Genomic DNA, 13,112 nt, shown 5'->3' with positions numbered 1-13,112 from the left:
TTGGGTTCTATTATAAATTAGGATAAGAAATGGCTTCTTTCATTTAATCTTGTCCTTCAATAGCAGGTATGTCCCTCTTTTTCCTGAGATTTTTATGGATGGCTCTACTCTCAATGAGAAATCGACTCTAAAACTTCTTGGTCTTTCTTTCTCATCAAATCTACCTTGGAGTTCATATGTTAGATCCATTACCATTTCTGCTTCTTGTAAAATCAGTTTTCTCTATCTCTCTAAACACTTTCTCACACCCAAGGCTATTCTGTATCTCTATAAATCTGCTATCAGACTAAAAGTGATGAATCTGCACACAATGAAGAACGCAATAGAAAACATGACATTAAAGAAGACAAAGCAATCAACATCTCTGATACAGAATTACCCTACTGGTGTCCAACATGTAGGAAATACTTCAGAGCTCAAATCGGTCTAACAAGCCATCATCGAACCCACAAAACAATTGCATGATCGCAATCATCTTTGCAACTGATGGACGAACATCATCAGACGATTTATTGAGCATTCTTGATAAATTGCAGAAACGTACCCGTAATTTGATTAGCCCCACACTTCCTTCTTCACTGCGACCTCTCTCTCACAGACGTGATGTTGCTAGTCTCAGTCTTTTCTACAAATACTATTATGGCATGTGTTCCTAAATATGTCTGATCTGTCCCTGTTTCTTTTGTTCCAATTTGTTTGACTCCTTGGTCTAGTGGTCTTCATCAGTTTGCCATTTTAATACCTTATTGTAATACAGCTTCCTATTCCAGTAGTGTCTTTCCAAGGACTGCAAACTTGTGAAACTCTTCTTACTCATAGTTTTCCTTCTATTTACAGCCTTGGTCTTTTCAAGACTAAGGTCAATAGGCATCTCTTGTTTTTGTAATAATCAGCTTTTGTTTTGTTAGTTCCTTACGTCAAGTGGTTTCATGCCTTGTCATGAACGATTTCTATAAACAAGTATTTTTATAACCATTTTGTTCAATTAATAATTTTAATGATCAAATGATATCACAATTAAATTTAACTTTCAAAATTCAATTTCTAAAATAAAATGTTTTGGTAAAACAAAACAAAAAATATCTATGGTTAAAGAAAAAAATGCTAGGCAGTAGTGATAGGATGATCCAATATTTTTCTTGATTCTGATATAGTTCCCGATTCCAATTATATATAAATCTCTAAATAATTAACTCTAGAGGTTTTTTTTTGTTTGTTTGTTTTTTACTGTAAAATCACACCTGCTAATTGTGCAGATATTTTCCCAACCATAAAAAAAAAGTATGGTAGATGATCGATAGATTTTTAGTTTTACTGCTTGTCTAAAATCCATAAATATTTCTTTTTTAACATTATTACTAACAGTGGAAGATTTTGTTGGTCCCCCAACAAAAGGAGGGGGTGGACCTGTAAATTCACCCTTGTCCGTTCGTTTTTTCCGCACTTTTCTTGATAACTACGCCTTGGAATTTTTGGAAATTTTGCACAAACATTAAACATGACATGAGTAAAAAACAAACGTAACAGAACAGATTTTTCAGGAAAACTCCAGTTGCTCTCCTAGGGTTGCCTTTCGGGTTAAAATGGCTAAAATTGAAACTTTTTGTGCTTATTAAAAAAAAATTGATTCCTTGAATTTTTATAAAACTTTCTGAAAAGTTGTAACTAACTCATTTCTATATAATTTTGTTTGTTGCTACTTCGCGATAACTGTTGTTTTTTTGTTTTTTTTTTACTATTTTGCCGTATTTGTCGAAAAAATTTTGTGTATGTCTATTTAGTAGTTTTGCGTGCTGCTGAACTCAAATTTAAATACGTTGAAGACTTTTGGGACTAAATGGAGCAGGAGGGGGCCACAAATGATGGGCTTGGTCTTTTTTTTTTTTTTTGCATGGTGCACAACTCAAATTTCATCGTTTATTCATTTTCACCAGGATTTGACGTCCCCTGGGGACTTTTGAGGCTAAATAGGAGGTTGGAATGCTGAACTTAGTCATTTTTTTTTTCATACCTTGTTCATTGTGCACTCACAGGGGACCATGCATGCTTCACTTGTTTTAAACAAAATCAAATAAAAAGAAAAAAATTGCTTTTAGCATCGGAATATAGGCACAAATCTTTCTAATATCAATTGCACTTCCCAACATTACTAAGCAGTACAGGCTTGGTGCAACTAGTTAATCTTCCACTCTATAATAGAGAGCAGTGTGTATTTATTCTACTGTATAGATTATATTAATAAATATGCATTTACCTTACAAAATTCAGTAAGTTTAAAAAAAAAAAAAATCCTGCATAAAACACATATATATATATATATATATATATATATATATATATATGTAAGTGAAAAATGTGTTTGTATGTCTGTCAAAAACTTTCCACACACATGACCGATCCTCATGAGATCAGTACTGTTTTGAAGCTCGACGTCTCTGACGACAAATATAAAAAAAATGGATCAAAAACAGTAATTCCTTCGCCCTCAACTTGCTAGTTTCCTACAAGGAGGGATTGGTTTTTCCGCCAACATTTTTTGCAAGTTATCGCAAACTTTAAACTAATTAAAATCTTCAGACAAAATAAATTTACTTGACAAATATTTGAAAATTTTAACAAGTTTAAACAAATCCTTTTACCAAATAACCCAGAAAAGGTTAATGTCCATTATTTTCTATAAATAGAACTTTGTATATGTGGGTAACGTCGGGTCTCCCTGCTAGTATATCATAAAACCAAACTACTAAACGATCAACTTAAAAATCTTACTCCAGTTATCTCCTGTCCCATTAAACAATGCGATTGTTTTATAAATGACAAATATCCTAATATGGTGTTTTGTTTTGTTTTGTTAATAGATCTTTAAAAAAGTCAAACCAGTATGCTTGCACTAAATAAGCACAAGTAATCTTACTGATTGGATAACAGTTTTTGCATCTTTTTAATAAGGACAAAGCACTTAGAATGGAAGAAATCAGCCTTTTTTTTTGTTTTTTTTTTGTTTTGTTTTTTTGCAAAGAAAGAAAAAATTATAAAAACTAACAAGCTGATTTTTTTTTTTCTTCTCTACTCTCAAGTGATTTAAATTCTATTAAAACCCTAATTTTTTTATTTTTGAAAAAAAGTGTTTTTCACACACACTTTTTTTACATTTTATTTCGGATTTTCTGGGGTTTTTTTTGTAATTTATATTTTTTCTGTCTCTAAATCTTTTTTGGGAATTTAATTTTCCCACGTTTAAAACCAACCTTGAATCTCTGCTCTCATAGGGAGGCAAGTAAATATGCATTATAAAAGTGACGGGGGGGGGGGAACAATTTTGCAAATGGAAAAACATAATTGAAACAGAAAATTTGCTACATCCCTCTAATAATACCAGTCATTGTATCACATTTTTACTTTAATTCTATTAATAATGTACTAATGAACTGCTGATAATGATATGTCTTTGTTTAATAGTTTTCATATACAAATCTTAGCAATAGATTTGCCTATCTCCCTAATTTAACTATTCTTTAATGCATACTATATTATTAACTCTGCTTTTCAGAGTTAATGCCTTTATTTTTATTTATTTTTTTCTTTTTACAAGGTGGTCACCACTTATCAAGGCCTGGAAGCCACTCAGGGATGTGTACAGTACATTAGTGTTGAGATTTGATAAAGTATCTTACTTAAGGGAGCAGTTCATCAGGAATTTGTTTATGTTGGACTTGAAGACATCCAGGTTGTAGTCAGGTGGGAAACAGGCAAACAGAATTCCACAGGCGTGCACTTCTAAGAAAGAAGCTTTGTTCATGGAATGTACGTTTTGGTTTTGGCACAGATAAAGAGTAGGGAAAATTTTTGACAGTGGTTTCAACTAGACAGGTGTTTTTTGTGAAAGATTGGATTGGAGCTCGGGCGAGCACTTGCCATGGAAGTAACGATAAAACAAAGACAGGCTCGCAACGTCTCTCCTGTGGGAGAGAGATTGCTGGGAAGAGAAAAGGGCATCCCCCACTAAGCCATGAAGCCTATTTTGTCAAGGTAGGATAGTGTTTTTAACAGCTGCTGCCCAGATGTGGCAACAGTACTCCATCCTTGGACGTACTTGGTTTTTATATAAAGAATTGCATCAGCAGTGAGGTGTCTTCTGGAGCGGTAGAAGAATCCTACCATTTTTCCAGAGATCTTGGCAATAGACTTGATGTACGTGTTCCATTTCAGATAAGGAGTAACGGTCAAGGCCAGAAGTTTATCAAAACACGGAGCTTCCCCTAGTCGAGAGCCATCCATTTCAATTGATGCCAGATGGGGATCAGTGTTGATGATGTAAAGATAGGAGCTTGGTTTTAGATGCATTGAAAATAACCAGCCACCTCTTCCCCCACTGTACCATGGAGGAGAGAGAATCAGAGAACTTTATCATTTACGGCCTTTGATGTGTTGCCATAGATGGTCATGTCATCAGCATAGATGTCAATGAATGATCTAAGTATGTGTTTTGGATCATTGATGTAGATCAGGAAGAGAGTTGGGCCCAGGATGGACCCCTGAGGGACTCCAGCATTAATACTGAGGGCCTCTGATTTCTGCCCATCAACCACTACTCTTATGAGCCGAGCCTATCAGAGAAAATGATTTAATGATTGAGAAAACATTATGCTGATTTGGAGTTTTTATGTGTATGTGCATAGATAGGAATAGGCTAAGCAACGAAGAGGAAGGGGGAAAGGGTGCGAGTTAAAAGTTTTAATAGTAATATGTTACACTTTTGTCCTAGGCAACGCCAGGTAGCCCTGCTAGTTTAAAAATAAAACATGCCTATATTTTTTATAAGAGAAAACCAGAAACTTTTATCAGTTTTGTGGGTACATAAATTTCTTTTATACAGTAGATAAAATTTGTGTATTAGTAGCAATACAAAATTGAAATTATTTAAAACATATCGATGATGACTGAGCTTGACCTAATAAGGAAGTTATGACTATTTTTGTGCCTTGTACGTTTGGATATTTTTGCCACTTTAAGACCATATGTTTCAGACTTAGATTTAATGGTAGAGTAATTTTTTGTAAAGATAAAAGAATTTGGAATATGAACTGCTCTAAAAGGTAAAAATGGTCGAAAAATGAAATACATTAAATTTATAAGTGAAACTGACCCCCCCTCTACTTTAAATTATTTTTCTTTTTTCTTTTCAAACAATTTTTTTATTTTTTTAAGGTATTCACACATAATCGCCTAAAACAAAATAGAAATAGAATCTTATTTGGTTTTTTAAATTGACAACTAGGAATTTATTGCTAAAATTAATGTAAAATTGAAGGCGCCATTATTTTAGAAAAGAACTAGCAATCACATAACTTTAAACATTTTTTTTTTCCAAAATAAACCTGTAAATATACAATTTTGATTAAACAGTAAACATCCGACATCAGCTAATGCTTATAACTGAACGATCAAGTCAAATTGTTTATTTTCGCTGAAAAGGGATTAATATTTTGGGTGAAAAGAAAAATAAGATTGTTTTCTTTTTCTGCTGGTTTTTTAAATCTCACAACAAAATTCTTTCTACAAACATGGTACCAAGCTTTTAAAAACACAGGAGGTTTGTAAAAAATTTACCAAAATCACGCTTTTATAGCATTAAGATTTTGCATCAATTTATTTGCCCACATCTCTTCAAATATACCGTGCTGATTATAATTTATTAATGCATGTGAAAGTATATTCATTTCTGAACAAAATTGTAGTATTTTGAGGAGTTAGTTTTTTGTCTTTTTTTTTTTAATGACTGTTTTAGTAGAACTACTTTTGAAATCCATAATTACCTAAACCATTTTATGGTTGATGGGTATTGCTAGATTTGGTTGGCTTAAGATATCGATTTCATGACCTAAAATGCACTAAACATTAGTGTTATTGTTTTTCTTTTTTCTTTTGGGAAACTCAATCATGTTTTGCAAAGCCAAAAACAATTTTCCTCTACAAAACAACCAAATGAAACCCAATGAATATGAAGATATTAAGAAGTTGAAGTATAAAAACTTTTCACCAAAAAGATTTGATTCGATATTAAATAACCTGAAGAAGCTTGGTATGCCATAAAATGAAGCAACCAAATAATCCTAAAAAAAAATCATACAAAAGTTACATAACAAATAGTAATGAGTATATTGCAACATGCAGAAATTATGCTCTCCTCACTAAATCACACCCCCACACTGTAGAGATCTCTAGATGTAAAAGATCTTTCTACTCCAGTAGTTTCTTCCCCAGAACCGCTAGACTTTGGAATTCCATTCCAGGTCCCTGCTTCTCCAACTGTACTGACATGCAGAAGTTCAAGTGCAATATGAACCGACATCTTGCTGTCCAAATCCCTACATTGTACCCCAGTAGTTGTTCCCGCTGATAGTAGCCCCCTACACCAAAGTGGCAATATGCCTTGTTTTGGGTGAAAATGTAATTAAAAAAATAAATAAATAAAATACGATAATACAAACGGTCGTTCATGTCCTTTTATTTACCCAAATTTCAAAATCCCGTACACAAACGGTAAAAGAAGCATCAACATCTGCACCCAAAATAAATGGCAAAAATCACTGGGATAATTTTCCAAAATGACTCATTTTCTAACAAATTGTTTGAACCTGAAACAAATCCATCAAAAATATAAAACTCAAAACTAAAAATATTCAATCTGGTAAAGACAAACCAAATATTGGGATACCTGAAAAAGAAAAGAAAAAAAATTAACATCTATAAAATGTATCATGCTCTAAAATAAACAAATAAACACAGGAATAAAAGGATATGGTCTACAGACTTGAAACTTGATATATGGGGAATTTGGTCCTGTGAAACAAATTCAATTTGGGCTTTAGCCGGTAAAAATAAATGTTAAGGAGTCAAAATCAAAATAAAAAATAGAATGGATCTTGGCAGGCATACGTCGGCTTAAAGTGCTCTTATACGCGTGCGCAAATATACATTTATACATTTTTGTTAAGTTTTTCTATGCGTAAGGATATAGTACACAGATGGTAACAAATAAGGCTGGAGAGCTATATGGTTTGATTTCCATTCAAGCTGATGGTACCATAGTCATATTTTTTTGTTTTATGTTTGAAATCCTTACTATATATTGGGTATAATATAATATAGAATTGATTTTATGATAATAAATATCATTTTATATAAACTTATATAAAATAAACATGAATTAAATTGCATAAATTAAAATATATTTAAGTGTATTTCACTACCAGGCAATGTGAGTGTGTGGTTGTGTGTAAAGAGTTTGAATGCAAAACGTGATAAACACAATTTTGAAAAATTATGAAATTATCACTACAAAATTATGAAATTATCACTACAAAATTATACAAAATTATGAAACTATCACTACAAAATCTGTTGAATTTCAACCAAGCACCCAAGTCATGGTTTACTTAATGATACCGGAATAATTTCTTTTTTGTTTTCAATTAAAATAAACGTATATTCAAAGTTTTAGATTTAATGTTCCATTTTTTTTTTTTTTTTTTTTTTTTTTCTCTCCACTGTTTTTAAGCTTTCGCTTTATACAAATAGGATTTATTACGTTTTGCAGTCAAACTCTTCATGTATATAATCAATACTTATGACTTTGGACACTTTCACCATGAAATTACTAACTTGAAATGCTATTAAAATTAATCATTCATGTTCAATTCTAATAAAATTCTTTCTATTGGTATTTTAATTTATTGTTTTTGTTTAAAACTAAATTTTCCATATTGCATATTAATTGATAAACCGACAAATATTGATTTTAAACTACCAATAACATTAAAACTTATAGATCACCTCCACAAGTGTATCTTAACAATCGCAAAAATATATTACATAGGGTTTTGCAATAATTCAATGCCCCTATATTTACAAATTTAAAAATAATCTGAATTGGTAATTGTATCGAAATCAAAAATTTAGAACATAATTGGTAATTGAATGGGGGGGGATATTGGAATCATCTCTCGCCAAACTTTCATGAAAAACACTTGTCTAGCTGAAATCACTATCAATAATTTCCGCCACTCTTTATCTGTGCCTAAACCTAAGGTAGATTTCATGAACAAAGCTTCTTTCTTAGAACTGCACACGTGTGGAACTCTTCCATTTTCCTGCTTTCCAGCTGATTACAATTTGGTTGTCTTCAAGTAGCATTACAAGTTGATTTTCTTTTTAGATAATTATTTCATCAACTTGCATGAAAAGAGTTATGTAAAAGATGCTTAAAACCGTTTGAATTATGCAAATACCATCAGTAGTTCAAAAGTTATGAGAATTTTAAATGCCAAAATGTATGCTTTTCCGTGGACATTTTTCTTTAGAAAAAGTGGGCTAAATTACGGACCTCAACATTTCAAGAAATTCAGTAATTTCACCACCATTTATTTATTTTTCAAGCTATTCTCATGAAACTTCGCACTCTTATGCAAAATTGTGTGCTCTTTCTGATTATGCAGTCAAATTTGATGTATCTCTTTACCATAAGCCATGAATTCAGATGTACAAAATTCAATTTTTTTTTTTAAACTGGTGCATGGTATCATACAGTGGGTGTCTATTTATGAACAAAACTAAGTATTATAGTGGTAATTTAAGTGTAGCTTTATTGAGAATAGGTATTTTCCTGCCTCCTCACCAAAGGAGAGCTTAATCTGGGTGTAGCCATTGAATTCCTAAATAGCATTTATGGCCGGCATTTACTACTCTCCTCAAAGAAAAAAAAGAAATTAAGTAAATTCCAACCTGTGTCTCAGACCAACAAGAACACGCATCACTTCTAGATCTGTTTCTGACCACAGTTCTCGATGATCATATAATGAATGCCCACAACCCACTTGGGAACGCTGATCATGCAGTGATAATTGTTGAAATCACCCTAAACTCTAGAGCCAAAACTAAAGAGCCATTGCTCAAAACAAGATACTATAAAAAGGCTGACTGGGAAGCCATCAGGGATCTCATCAGAGATGTCTCATGGGGAAATATCTTTTCTCTTCCTGCTGAACAGTGTGCAAATGAGACCACTGAATGGTTTAAAACAGCAATTGAAGCACATGTTCCCACGTGGAAATTTTATAGTAAGCCCTACTAATATTCATAAATAACCTCCCTGACAAAATTGCCTCTGAGATGGGTATCTATGCTGATGACACCACACTCTATAACAGGCACGACAGGAAAACAAATGAACACATATCTAAAGAAATGGCATAAACACTAGAGGATGACCTCTAATCTGTAGTGGAATGGGGACAAAAATGGATGGTCACATTCAATGCTGCCAAGACTAAACTTGTTTCCTTCAATAATTACAAGAAACCTTCTTTACCACCAATAGCAATGGCCAGAGATTCATTAACTAAAAGTACTTTTAAACTCCTCAGCCTAATGTTCACAGGAAACATGAGTTGGAACAATTACATTGAGAGCATTGCCAGAACCGCTGTGAAGAAGGTAGGCTCTCTCTACCGTGCTAGAAAGCTACTAATGCCCGAAAGTATCCTGTACCTCTATAAGGCGACCATTCGCTCATGTATGGAGTATTGCTGCCGCATCTGGGCTGGTGCATCTGTTACTAGTCTCTCACTCCTAGACAAGGTTCAAAAGAGAGCCTCCAACCTGATAGGTCCTGAACTGTCATCTAAGCTTCAGCCTCTGTCCCATCGACGAAATGTTGCATCCCTCTGCCTGTTCTACAAGTATTTTAATGGTGAATGCTCTGACCAACTGCAAGCACTTGTGCCCCCACAACCATAAATACCTGCAACAAACCCAACAAGCAGCTAAATCCCACCCCTTCACAGTAGAGATCTCTAGATGTAAGAGGGCTTTCTACTCCAGTTGTTTCTTCCCCAGAACTACTAGACTTTGGAATTCCCTTCCGGTCCCTACTTCTCCAACTGTACTGACATGCAGAAGTTCAAGTGTAACGTGAACCAACATCTTGCTGCCCAACTCCCTACATAGTATCTCAGTAGCTCCTATCCCTGATAGTAGTAGCCCCTTACACCAAAGTGGCAATGTGCCTTGTTTGGGGTGAAAAATGTCATAATAAAATAAATAAAAAATTGAGTAAATATGAATTAATCTCAGAAATAAATCAAATTTTTCATATAGATTTTGGATTTCTGTAAAACATGGAAATTCCCATAGTCGACCAGAACTTATGCATTTTGGGACCAGTCCAATTTTCAATTTTGTAAATCCTCTTTATCTGGCCCAAAACATACTCCTATTTTCTGAGATGCAACCATAAATCGTACTCTACATGAATCCTCAATGTAACTTTCACAGTACCGGGATACCAGGAATCTTGATAAGCAACAACTATATAATCACCAGTTGATGGTAATTTTTGTCATTTCTATTCTGTTGTTTTTACTGAAAATTCAACTATGTAAACAAAGAAATAAAACGGTAATTTTTTATCTTATTTCCACCTTAACATTTAAAATGATTACTTTTAGAGGTTTTAGGATATGCTGAAAACGAATATCGCTTTTAAATTTTCTGCAAATAAGTAGTTTTCCAGATATCAATCAATTTTTTATGTTATTGCTGGTGGCCATCTTGGTACATGCGAGCGCGTAAACGACAATGAGTTAAAAATAAATTCAAGTTTTACAATATCTTTTTTATTTAATTGTTAGGTGAAAGTACAGAATAGTTAATAAAACAACCTTCCTCTTGGTCAGAATGGGTTTCTAAATAATAATGCGATTATTTCAGCATGGTAGCATAAGGGCACAAGTACCTTTTTTATTTGTTATATATTTGTTTTTTGTTTTTGTTTTTTTGTAACCACTAAAAAATACAATTCTACCTTAAGTTCATAAGTTCAAGTAAGGAGATATAAATACCATGGTAACAGAAACACATGTACTTTGTTGTTTTTGTAGTAAAAGCGTTAAAAACAAGAGTATTGTTTGGAAATCAAATTTGAAAAACTTGAAAATAATGTTTTTAAATTGACACTCAGAATAAAAAAATGAAACTGATTTTTCTGCTTTCGTTTTGAAAGCAGAAAAGTCTTTTTATTTCTAAGAGAATACAAACAAAACTCGTTAATGCGCTGACTTTAGTCAGCTGAGCGCTGGTCAGCGCATTAGTGCATAGTGAGCCGTTTTCCCCGTTAAAAGCAGATTTGAATTTCTATAAAAGATAACATTTTAAAGAAATTTCCGCACAATTAATAATTATCAAATATTTATATATTATACATGAAAATAATTCTGAAACTATTATCTATATGAAAATGGATGATATATGCCGATTTATCTTATCAATTTTGAAATCTCCTTCAGCTTTGCTCGATCGTAACTTTGCTTCCTGTGGTCATAAAAATATAAATGAAAGTCCAGTAGAGATGGACTTTTATGCTTATATAACCTGCAAAATTTCAGCTGTATCCAATCAAATTTGACCCCGTGCCTGTGTATCGAAACGAAACGTATGAAATGTAAACATTGACATAACAGTTTCCCTTTTTGTTGTCATTTTTTACTGTTTTTTTTTTTTTTTTTAACTTCTAGCATAAAAGAAAAATAAATTAACATCCTTGGAATGCTTATTCTATTCTCTTTATATCAATGTAATTCTTTTAAAAATTGACCCACAAATAAAAAAGATATGACATTAGTTATGTAATATTGCCGATGTCCACGAAAATACAGCATACATTTGTAATGTTAATTATTTAAATTCAATTCAAATAAAATGGATTTTATTTCGGTTTGGATAATTTTCCTTTCTTTCTATCATTGCAGGTTTCGGCAAAGTATTGCACACACAGAATGCTCTTCCCACTCATTTGGTTAGCCACGTTACTGATGGTCACACCGTCCATTCCGTCAATATTGGTCCGTCCATAAACTACTCTGGCTCGGTGGACATAATCAATAATGTGCCGCCATCCCATCCAGCTCCGCATATTGTGCCCGCACATGGAGCCAACAGCTCCCATATTCCTTCCATCGAACCCGTCCTATTGGAGAAAGTCCCCAACAATGAAGAGCCTTCCGCTGTTGATTTCCACAAGACTGAACATTCGGAGAGAATGCGGAATATCCGACTTGAGCGAAGGCTCATTGCTGTCGAGCACAAAGCTCGAATGGAACTGATCAAATTGAAATCAGAGTATATAAAGATGAAGATGGAAGTACTGATTCAAGATCGAAGTTGATTGTACTCGCCCCTTGAGACATAAATATATTTTTTTTTCTGTTTCTTAATTCATTTGGTTGACTTGTGTTATTTTCTATTTTTTTTTTTTGTCTTGTACAAGTCAATGTGTTGATTTTCCGTTTGCTGTTGACCAGTTTGACCAATTTGTATCATTGTAAAATGCTTTTTTTTTCTTTTTTTTTTTTTTTTAAAGCTCTTGCGCTATTTCGCACACATTACCATTTTATTTACAGGCAGATCTGTACACCAGTCCGTTATATCAGATATTTGTCTTGCACTTTTTAAGCTTGTAAAATCTTTTTTTGTGTAAGAAAAAGGTTTGATATGATTCTGAAAGTATACATGTTTGTCCGCGATAAATATGTAAATAAATGTTATAATTTGATTTTGAGCCTGAACTTAGTAATAAGCACTAAGTATGGTCAGTAAATATAAGTTACATGTTGAGTCAAGTGATTGTTGGTCTGGATACTAGAAGCATACCTCGTATCAACATGATTAAAAGCAATAATCATAGCTGTGTTATATTGGATTGTCCTTGGGCATTTTTTAAACATTTACAGTTTTAATTATTTTTTTTTTTTTTTTTTTTTTTTTTTTATTATTCTTTTATTTTTCTTTCTTTTTTCTTCCTTCCCTCTTTTCTTTTATCTTTTTCCCTTTCTTTTTTCCCTTTCTTTTTTCCCTTTCTTCCCCTCTTTTCCCCTCCCCTCTTTTCTCTCTAAAGAAAGACACCAAACCCTATAATCACATTCATTTTTTAATATATATTTTTCTAGGTGATTTTTAAAAGAAAAAAAAAAAAGAGCAAATATTACACTAATTAATTTTCTAAAAATTAAAAATCTTATTTAATTTATTCTCGAAAATATTTTTGTTTCGACTTA

At 32.8% G+C, this 13,112-nt stretch overlaps 1 protein-coding gene across 2 annotated transcripts in view; it reads left to right on the top strand.

Annotated features, from left to right (window-relative positions):
- LOC145299501 (uncharacterized) overlaps nucleotides 1-12,276 on the top strand; it is a 50,167-nt gene extending 37,891 nt beyond the window's left edge. For both annotated transcript variants that reach the window (XM_080144410.1, XM_080144409.1), the window contains exon 2: nucleotides 11,808-12,276. In XM_080144410.1, the coding sequence (XP_080000536.1) occupies nucleotides 11,808-12,223 (416 nt within the window). In that variant the 3' untranslated portion in view covers nucleotides 12,224-12,276. The remainder of the gene's footprint in view (nucleotides 1-11,807) is intronic.
- The last annotated feature ends 836 nt before the right edge of the window (nucleotides 12,277-13,112 follow it).

Source organism: Euprymna scolopes, chromosome 2, assembly GCF_053919585.1.
Source record: "Euprymna scolopes isolate OS-2025 chromosome 2, ASM5391958v1, whole genome shotgun sequence".
Taxonomy (NCBI): Eukaryota; Metazoa; Mollusca; class Cephalopoda; order Sepiida; family Sepiolidae; genus Euprymna; species Euprymna scolopes.
Note: the sequence above shows the minus strand (reverse complement) of the source record. Positions and strands in the feature narration are given on the sequence as shown.